The sequence below is a fragment of the Dendrobium catenatum genome, unplaced genomic scaffold, assembly GCF_001605985.2.
Source record: "Dendrobium catenatum unplaced genomic scaffold, ASM160598v2 fragScaff_scaffold_390, whole genome shotgun sequence".
Taxonomy (NCBI): domain Eukaryota; kingdom Viridiplantae; phylum Streptophyta; class Magnoliopsida; order Asparagales; family Orchidaceae; genus Dendrobium; species Dendrobium catenatum.
The window spans coordinates 1,543,985-1,555,113 of NW_021318852.1; the positions used below are offsets into that span (position 1 = coordinate 1,543,985).

The window sequence follows — 11,129 nt, forward strand, 5'->3', positions numbered from 1 at the left end:
AAGCTTTTTATGTGGTTTGTCAATACAAGAAAGAAATATTGCAAAGTGACATGCAAATTAAAAATTTATATTTGATACGTCTTAAAAAATTATCTTAATTGGGCGCGAATTTCGATGCAAAATCAAAATTGAAAACTTCAAAAATTAATTCGGAGACCATACGAACTCCGATTTCAGCAAACTTACAGTCGAACTGAGCGTCTCGGAAATACGAACCCAACGACACCAAATTCAACTCGATCCGAGTCCAAATGGGTCCGAATCATGGACCCGAAGCGCTCTTGGAAGGTTCAAACCGCAATTTGAGATACCAAACGTTCTCCGATTTTAACGAGCTTATACTCAAATCAAATGGCTCGACGAGATGAATCCAACGAGCCCAAAATCACCGAATTCCAAAATCACTAAGGCCTCCAAATGTCCAACGAACGGTGCACGATTGAAGGGTTCACTATCGGCCGTCCATTCAAACCACTCCCTATTTTCCCTTGATCTCACACCTATTTACGAGCTATGCCACTCCAGAAAATCTACAAATATAGCCCTCATTCTTCTCAAGAGAGGATCCAATCAAGATAGAGAAGAAGAGAAGAGAAGGAAGAAGAGAAGGAAGGAGATCCTCCTCAACAGCCGCCGGACCACCACCGGATCACCGCAGGAGCACCGCCGGACCACTGCAGGATCCTCGCCGGACCACCACCGGAGTTTCATCGCACCACCGCCTTAAGGCCCGACGCTCATACCCGATACTCTGCTTAAAGCCCGACGTTCAGGCCCGACGTTCAGACCCGACACTCTGCTTAAGGCCCGACGCTCAGACCCGACGTTCAGACCCGACGTCCCGCTGAAGACCCAACATCCTGTTTAAGACACGACGTTCTGCTGAAGGCCCCTTGTTCTGCTCAAGGCCAGACTGTCAACACCCGAACTTCCAAGTGACATTGGGTCTAATACCTGACTCCTATCGAATAGTTACTAATTGTAAATCTGATCGCCCTTAGAGGAGATTCAGTCCTTTGTAACCGATTCAAAGTCTAGTGGAATCATTTTCAATTGGGCTAGGCCTCGTGGTTTTTCCCCTTTTAAGGGTTTTCCACTTAAAAAATCTTGTGTTCTTTGTGTGTGAGCTAGTTATCCGTACAACGTTAAGACGCGGAATTAAATCTCTATCGCCGCGTATTTTCTAGTCCACAACAATGTTAAGTATAAATTTATTTGAGCAGAATGATATTATTATTTTGAAGGGGCCCACCGCTAAGTCCCTATACTACTTTTACATTGACAATTGCATGCAGTCCAACACATGTAATGGGACAAAGTTCATTAAATTTTTGTTATAGGCAGTACTATTTATCAGTATTATTTGATTGCAACGTGCATAATACGAAGAAGATAGAATAATTACATGCATACCACTTAAAAATATTTATCTTATTTTCTCCACTAATTTGCCTGTTTAACAGTAAAAGGTGCAAAAATATTTATCTTATTTATCCAAAGGGCAGTCTACTCCTCTGAATAACAGAAAGAAATACAGGAGATATTAAAACTTTTATGTGAAAAATATGCGAGATTTTACTCTGATGAAGTGATCTATCATATAAATAAAAAATAAAAGTTTACTCTTCTTCTATTCAGCCATAGTTGAAGCTTATATGAACATGTTTGTAGTTATAATTTTTATTTAAATGATCAAAACATAAATTTATAATTGTGAATGTAAGGTTCAAATATGAATTTCTTTTACAATAATATTCAAAATTTCTCTATCAATTAAATTATTGGCACTTATAAGTCATAACCGTTTGGAAAAGCACTATTTTATACGAATGTATATATTATACAGCTTATAAATAGATTAAAAAGAATATGCATTATGAAGATATATCAATTTTTTTTCCATAATTTTCACATACTATATATAAAAGAGGGGCTGCTTGGTTTGAAGTAAAATAAATATATTGTAAAATTTTGGTGTATTCAAAATTTACTATATAGTTCATTTGTTTTGTGTATTTAAAATTCTTTAAATTTGGGTTGTTTCAAAATAACCATAAATTAATCACCATTGTTGCTGCCCTGTACTATACCCCATCGTTGTCGGCCGCATCAACTGACGACCACCCCCATTGCCATCTATCATCAACAACCCCTCTTCGCCACTACCATAGGCCACTCGCGTTGTCGACCACTCGTACCCACCGACAACCCGCCTCGGCAACCTATCGTCACATGGCATCCCTATCATCAGCCCCCACCGCTGTTGTCACGCCCTAAAATCAAAATTTTGAAAAATTGTATCATTCTTTTTAAGCAATTGTCCCATTTAACTAGAGCTTACAAACTCATAAAAACAATTAAAAGAAATGCATTTTTATTCATCAATGTGTACCTTTATTTTAAGCTCAGTCATGATTCAGACATAATTAAGAGTCTATTACTATATAGATATATATATATATATTTCTAAAATTGAATAAGGATAGAGTTATCCTCAACCCCTTCACAATTTCATCCCTAGCCACATTAGAAGCCTCACTGAACATTGATATTATCACATACAAAACTATGATAAACCAACAACATGTAACTCAAGAATAAATAATAAATGAGTTGTCCCTAGAATCCACCTCCAAGATCAAATAAAGAGGTTAACAATTGCATTTGATCATCATCAGGAAGGCAATCAACATCCTCATCATTCAGCATCCAGGTCTCAAAATCCTGCAATCCTTAAAACTCCATTACACTCGCCTGTGTAGGAAATGCAACATTGGTGTCATCATCGAAGCTGTTGTAGTTCAAAACCATATTCTCATCCAACTGAAAAAATTCCTTAAAAAGCTCTTCTTCGACCATGGGACCAACTTTGCTACTTTTGGGCATGTCACTAGCCACCTTAGCCATTGACTCTTCTGCTAATTGCATGCTTGGGATATCCTTCTTGCTTGTTGAAGAAGATGGTAGCTGCATTGGAATAATCACATTATTGCACCTTATGGCTGTTGTTCGGATTAAAGTTTTATCATTATTTGTAGCTTGTGATGGTGTTGAAGATGATGGTGATGGAAATATGAGATTAGAAGCAGGAGGCCTTTGTATGATGCTTGGGCGGCTTGGCTGATGTGGTTGATGTTGAAAGCTTGCAATCTTACCTAAGGTTGTATTCCAATAATTTTTTATTTCATTATCTGTTCGACCTGGTAGTCTTCCAGCGATCAATGACCATCTATAAATGATGAAACAGAGATGTTAAAAAAATCTTAACAAAATTAATAGTGAAAGTTTTCTTGATTATGAGAACTCATTTAATTGTTTACAATATTTTCTACTCTTTTTTCATGAAAATAAAATTCTAATAACTTTTTATAAAATATTGATCCTTGCATGGTACTTTTAAAGGATGAGAAATTGGCAATAATAATACATATCATTGGTGTTATTAAACCATGATGTTCTGCTATTAAACTATGATATTGTCTATCAAGAGGAAGACATTGTTACATTTAAAACTCAATGTTGATAATTATTTAATTTTAACTATATAAGACATTTGAAGCTAGTCGTTAAGAGATCGAGGATAATTTTAACCTTGGATTCATAGATAATGATGAGATGGAGTATCATAATAATGAAGAAGAAAAATCAATTTCTAATGACATGGTTGATAGATAAAAAGAAGAACATAACGATAACATTATGTAATGCATCATTTTATCATTATTTATTTAATTATTTTTAATTAAATTCTTATGTGTTTATTTCTTATTTATAATTATGAAAATGCTGATCATGCTAATCAATTTATATAGACTTATTTAGAAAACTAATGTCCTAATTAGGGAACTTCTGACTATGAAAAATTGGGCTTTTCTTTTTTACATTGGATTCTCCATTCCTATAACAATGCATAAAAGAAGGACGTCAAGTAGAGTTTTTTTATAAAAATTAATGAAATTGTTTTAATGCATAAGTATAATAATTTTTTTTGTATGTGCTATCATAAGAAAATTTTATAGAACGGGAACTAATTTTATCTAAGTTTCACATCTGTAAAGTCATTATAGGTGAAGTGATGATTTAGTACTGGTCCAAAAATATTCTAATAGATAAAGTTTAATATGTATAAATCTATTTACTTATGAGTTATACTAAATTGTCATCATTTGATCATAATTATAATTATAAATTTATAAGAGCATTATTCACAATTGAAGAAGATGACATATAGTTAGTCTTCTAGAGAAGGTAGTCTTTCTCAGCTATCAAAGACTTCAATATGAAAATAGGATATTTGATGAGTAAAATTGAAAAGGCATGTTATATAGTGTTGGATCATATGAGAAAGTATTAATTATGTCATCTCACATAGCATATTAGGGATTATAAATGCCTAAACTAGAAGCTTATGGTTGAAAAAGTGGATGATAAAATTATAAATTTTGAGTGATATATGTAAGCTAATATGGAAGCAAGGAAGGACAATAATCAACAAATGAAATAAGATTTACTAATTTAGTTCATAGTTTAATCCACCACTAACGCCACCTAGGCTTCGTTTGAGACAGTTTTTTTATTGCTTTCTAAAATGGAGTTTTAGTACAAAAATAAAAAAAAATTGTACTAAAACTCCATTTTATAAAGCAGTAAAAAAGCCGTCCCAAACGAAGCCCTAATCAGGATAGGGAAACAAAAATGAAAAATATTAGAGGGGTGAGGAGGAATTGTAGTGTATTGATAAGTTTTAGATGTATTTATTTGCTATTTTAACTTTTTTTATTATGATGTAATATATGATTTATTTAATTAGGTGATTCTGAATTTTGACTGCAGTTGTAATTCATAATATGTTGTTATTTACTAAAATTATTTATTTCAAACAAAAAATTATATAAGTGGAGGCTTTACCATCAATTGGGCTAATGAAAAAAGCCATTAGTCCCACTATGTACTGAAGAAAATTTTGGAACAAGATAAACAAAAAAATTGACAATTTTGCCTAATGCAGATGATTTTTTGCATTAAAAGTTTTGTCAACGTAGGGCAATACTAATGGTTCTTTTTGTTGGCTCCAATGTAAAAAACATCAATGATGTAAAATTGGACCGATGGAAAATCCACCAGTGCAATTAACAGATGTAACCTAAACCCTTCAATTTGTTGGTAATTTTTTATTTACTCTGTTGAATCCTAAGCATGTTTTTATTGAGTTGGTTAAGGATTTAGACTATAGTAGAATCTTCTCTCATCATTCTTATTTCAAGAACAACTGTTGCATGAAGTTATCTAAGGGTCTCCCTTCTTTAATTTGACATTAATGTTGAATATCTCATTATCTTCATTTGGGTTTTGTTCCCAAACTTGCATCCCCATCTCTTTTTTCCTCGTATCCTTTACGGTTTGGAGTTGCTGTTTGGTAGACCAATAAAAATTGATAATTCCATGATGATTGGTTCACAACCATTTATTTCTCGTGTTCTTGTTGAGTTAGATATTACCAAATGCTATCTAGATAAAGTTTGGCTTGGTCCAAAAAATTTCGGGAATGTTCAGTATGTAGAAATGGGGACTTCCCTCCCTTATGTGTTCATTGTAAGTCTCTTGGCCATTTGAATATGAATTGTCATATATTGCATTCTCCTCTTGTTGTGAACTCTAAGAATGTTAAAATTTCCCCTAATGATGCTACCCTCATTGGTGTTGTCAGTCAGGATGATGAGGAAATTTGTAATAATACGACTACCCCTATTGTGGGTTTCCCCCTAAAAAAAAAAATACGACTACCCCTATGCCTGATGTTTTACTTTTGGCTATTTCTGATTTTGAAAATATACATGCATGGTATTAATAAAGTTATGGGTGCCAATACTACTTCTAATTGTATGGTGATTCCTATAGCTAGCCCCATCTCAAATCCTAGCTAGTCCTAATGGTGTTGCTGTTGAAAATGCTATAGCTGATGATTCTAGTTTAAATTCCACTTCAATTTGCTCTATCATCCAAGTTGCTAATGTGATCATTTTAGATCCTGGGGAGTGTCGGGCTGGCATCACTATGGGGAATATCGCTTCTGTCATCGCTGTTGAGAATGGTAATGCTTTGGTTGTTACTGCTATGCCTTAGGGGGGACCTCTTGCCCATGATAGTGGTAATTATTTTTTTAATTCTACATTAGATGTTTTTTCAATGGTTCTTGTTATTTCTTTGCCTTTTTCACCTATTGATGGAGGTGATAGGAAGGCTAATTTGAATGATCTAATTGATCATTCTGTTTGGATAGTTTGAATTTTGAAGAAAATTATGAGTTTGGGGGGTCTTGTGGTGACTTCTATGACGGTTTGTTCGAAGAAAGTGATTTAAGTGTGATTCAGGTGATGAATGAGGGATTCTTTGTGTGCTTTATACGAAAGGCAAGAAAAATAAACGTAAGAGTTACGAACTCATGTATTATAGTGACATATCTAGTAGATCCAATGTCAAATTGTTTTGTCCTGGGGTTGTTTTTTCGGAGTGAGGCTTGTCCTTTTTTGTTTGTGTTTGCGTTGTTTAGTGTTTTTTTGTTGTTTTGGCTTTCTGGTGATTATCTGGCTATATAATGATGTTGTCTTGTCCTCTGGTAGTATGGCTTCTATTGGTGTTTGGGTTCTTTTGCTTTGGATTGTTCGAGTCACTTTCCTGCTATTTCTTCTTCTTTGCCTTTTGGTTGGTGTCATCGTGTTTGTTTCAGTTTGGTTTTATATTTCTTTGGAGTCTCTTAATTTTATGCAGATCTCCAGGGTGCTCTTGTTGTCGATCGAGTTTGGAAGCTGGTGTTGTCCGTCTTGAAAGTTTTGCTTGGGTTTGTTTCGATCTACGGTTTGCCTCCCTACCTTATTTTTTTGGTTTTATTTAATGTATTAAATATATTCTCAAGCTCATTAGATTTTTCTTCAAATGATGTTTTTTAGAGAGCTTCTGAACCTCTAAGGACATGTACTTTTTTTATTTAGTAACGCACAGGCCATTATATGTGTTTTTACCAAAAAGAAGAAGAAGAAGAAGAAGTTATGATATGTATTTGTCGCATATCAGAATTAGGAAAGAAATATCTTCAAACATAAGCAACGACATTTTACCATTGCACTTTTTTCCATCATAAAAACAATCAAAATTAATTTTGTGGCTAAATTTGATTATTAATTTGTAATGAAAACCTTTGTTGGTAGTATGGGTGCAAACGAGTCAAGTCGAGCTCGTGCTAAGGGCTATTCAAGTCAAGCTTGACTGCCAAATATCGAGTTCGAGCTAGAGTTTGAACTCGAGCCGAGTTCAAAAGTCAAGCTCGAGCTTGACTCGTCTCATGTCAAGCGTCTCGTCGAGCTCCTTCCGGACCTCTGTCGTCAAGCATCATCCTGTGCTACGTTGTCCCGAGTGATGTCAACCGTTGAGCTCTATTGTCCGTCGTCCTGTTGAGCTCTGCCAAAGCCGCGAGCTCGTCGTCTCGACCAAGCTATCCTCACTACCAGCATGTGAGCTCTGAACCTCCGACCTCCGTCGTCCTGAGTTCATCCGTCAAGCAATACGTGAACTCCGTCATCGATCATCCCTAGTTTCTCCATCGACCAAACTCCCTCGTTTTGATTTTCTTGCATGTCTTCGATTTGTCCTCCCGCTCGCCTAAACCGAAGGTCCATTTTTTCGCCCGGTCACCTCTGCAAGCTGCTCGTCGAGCCGACGTGTCGAGCAGAAGTCTATTCGAGCTCGAACTCGGCAAGCTCTAGAGCTTGAAATCGTGTTCGAGCTCGACTTGTCAAGCCTATTACTGAGTCGAGTCCATGCTGACTCGCGAGCCAGCTTGACTCGGTTACACCTCTCATGAATGATTTCTCTTGATAAAAGCCTTACTATTTATAGTAAGCTTGGCTATATGTTTTCTCAACTGAAATTGCGTATCATCTTGGACACACTTAGGGGTGCAGCGGGCGGAACCGAGGCCGGATTCGCGTACGAGATCCGCTCGACGAGCCGCTCGACTTGACTCGTTTCCTGAGACGATTCGAGCTCGAGCTCGTCTTTCAAGCTCGACTCAAGCTCGAGCTCGAGCTCGAGCTCGAGCTCAGTATTTGGCAGTCAAGCTCGACTCGAACACCCCCTGGCTCGAGCTCGACTCGACTCATTTGCACCCCTAGACGCACTTCATGCAATTTGTCCATAAACATTAAAGGCCATTATAACGAACCCCCAAATATAATAATAGTGTAGCTCGTGAATATATATTACTGTACTTTGGCTTGCGGTAATTTTAGTATTCTAATAATTAATAGGCTTCATTAAATTCAGTTATCTCAAGATTCTAGCATTAAAAACTCCACTGTACTTCACTTGCACACTACAAGTGCACTTTTTATCATACAATCTTGATAACAATGATTTTTTTCTTAGCACTTAGCAAACAAGATCTTCTAATATTAAGGGTCAGTTTAGAATAATCTATCTTTTTTATTTTGATTTTTATAAAATTAAATGAAATTTATTTCAAATGTTTTCAATTTTTTTAATAGATTAAATATTTTTAAAAATGGTTCATGTTTTTTTAACTGCTTCGAGAATTTTTAAAACAACTATCACAATCGGCACGTACAACTATTATGATAGCAGTTGTTGACACGGCATTATATTCGACCACCGTTGATATCATTGCTTAATCAGTCCCCACCTCCACATCATCAACCAACACCGCATAAATTAAGTTATTGAATATTCAATTAAAAAAAAGTAGATTATTTTTAATATATTAACATGTTTGATTTAATGAAAAACATTTAAAAAAAAAAAAAATAAACTCTCTTTAAAAATAGTACCATAAAATTTTTTATGAAATTTTTAGCTATTTGTTTTTTGAATAAAACCACCTCAGCCACCACTTGTCGTCCACCAGAGCCACCTATCATCATTATTTTGTGCAATATTTAATAAAAAAAAACACTTTCTTAAAATGGCAAACATATTTATGTTTCATATTTAAATATGAACAAAACAAAACAAAACATAAAATAATAAAAAAAAACATAAAGTAATCCCAAATGACCTCCCAAATTAATGATGTTTTAAGCTTGTTTTTCATTTATTTTTTATTTAATAAATTGAGAATTTCATTGTTGTGTCACTTCAGAATTAGTCCTTCACATTAAACATTGTGATTGTTCATATGTATAAAGTAGTTTTTATAATCCCAACCTAAATTTATCCTAATCTAAATGATGTTTTGCCTAAGAATTTTGAAGAAGAGTTTGCTCTAAAGTATGAAAAACATATATGTATCACCTATTGCCAAGGAGCTTATGAAGCCTGATGATGAGGTCGTTCTCTTCCTCGGAAAAGTTTCCACGTTTAACGTTGGGCCTTAGATAATTTAGCCATCGGAGCCGACAGCTCTTCCCAGATCTTTTCAATCCTAATTCATCAAATTTGTAGATTCTTAACAAAAGATTATTGATAATAAAATAAAAAAAACAAAATATAAAGAAACAAATACAATTGTCAACACTTGAGAGTGTTGAATTTGCCAGAATGTTAATCATTGGCGTTATTTAAGCTGTTAAATGTTTTACTTACAAATTAATTTGATCATTTTGAGGGGTCCAACAAGTCATACTGATTTATTATATTTTCTGGTGGCCTTCTCTTGAGATTTCTTTTTATTGTTTGTTCCAGGCTGTTCGATCATTTCCTTCTTTCTTCATCAAGCATACGGCTCATCTTGATATGTTGGTTAGACGTTTAGGTTACCAATCAAGAGATCTTAGGTTCGAGTATTATGTATACGATGTGTGTGTGAATCTGCCTTAATTGGCCTAAGGCTTTGTTTGGGGCGGCATTTTTACTGCTTCTTAAAGCAGCTTTGTAGTTGAAAAAAATTTAATTTTTATACTAAAAAACTATTTTAAGAAGTAGTAAGAAAGTCATCTCAAATGAAGCCTAAGGCTTAGTTTGGGACGACATTTTTATTGCTTCTTAAATCAGCTTTTTAGTACAAAAATAAAAAAATTTTATATTAAAAACTGTTTTAAGAAGCAACAAAAAAGCCCCTCCAACGAAGCCTAAATGTCTAAAAAAAAAAAAAACTCTAAGGTGATCTCAAAAGCTTCTTTTTAATTGTATTATTGTAAATTTTTTTGTGTATTTTCATTTGTTATTTAAATTGCTTGTATCTGGCTTTTGTTTAAGAAAATTTTGGATTTGTGGAAAAAATAACAATAAATATATATTAAATTAAATGAATGTAATGATTATAAGCACCTGCTTTGTAGGGCACAGTCGTCCATTTGCCTTCTCCATGAATATTGATGAAAGCCGTCAAGAGCTTGTCTTCCACAGTAGTCCATGCTCCTTTGTTAAGCCCTTCCTTGAAACTGCACGAATTCCTTCCCATCGTTTCTCTCTCTCTCTCTCTCTCTCTCTTCTCTGGTGTTGTTTCAGTTTGTTTGAGAGGTTAGCTGAGGACCTATTTATAAAGAAATTTTTTTTTTTTCTGACGGCCCGAAGAGTGTGATACCCTGCCGATTGAGGGAGCCGACCGTTAAACCATTATCTAATTAAGTTTTTTTAACTTTAACTTTACCTTCAAATTTTAGCTGAGTTGAAAATAAAGAAGCTATTGAGTAATGAACAAGATAGCAGTAGTGTTGCATTGCCTGAAAAATAGACTAAGAGAATCATTAAATTAATTTAAAAGATAATTATTGGCCCGTCATGCCATTGAAAGTCGTTAACACAAATAATTTTAGATTATATTCATGAAACAAAGCATTTTGTGCGATAGGGTTTATATATCATCAGAAGTGGTGGAAATGAACTGGGCGTGTTTCTACGCCCGCCTCAGGTTATTGTTTTTGGATCCATTCGACCATTGATAATAATAGTACGACTGTTTTTGTTCATGAAAAATAATTCAAAGTACCTCGCCTTCGATCAATTCAAATCAAGTTCTGTTTTTGGGGTTTTGCTTTTTTAAGATGTAAAATGGTTCTTTCTACGTTGAGTGTTCTTATTTTCCAAACGTAAGATGATTCTTTGTGTTGAGTGACAGTTTATTTTCTTTCTACTACAAATGTACTGCTTAATAAGGATTTTGCAGCTGCTCCAATGGT

General features: G+C 34.6%; 1 protein-coding gene across 2 annotated transcripts; it reads right to left on the bottom strand.

Annotated features, from left to right (window-relative positions):
• Positions 1–2,416: 2,416 nt before the first annotated feature.
• LOC110092560 (anthocyanin regulatory C1 protein-like) lies at positions 2,417–10,471 on the bottom strand. 2 transcript variants are annotated; one of them, XM_028693967.1, is made up of 4 exons: positions 10,279–10,471; positions 9,304–9,433; positions 3,156–3,229; positions 2,775–2,967 (listed from the first exon to the last, which is right to left on the bottom strand). In XM_028693967.1, exons 1-4 carry the CDS (start codon positions 10,409–10,411, stop codon positions 2,900–2,902), a joined length of 405 nt encoding a protein of 134 aa, XP_028549800.1. In that variant the 5' UTR covers positions 10,412–10,471; the 3' UTR covers positions 2,775–2,899. The 2 variants fall into 2 exon arrangements, with proteins under 2 accessions (XP_020672817.1, XP_028549800.1); XM_020817158.2 differs by having other exon boundaries at positions 2,417–3,229.
• Positions 10,472–11,129: the final 658 nt, after the last annotated feature.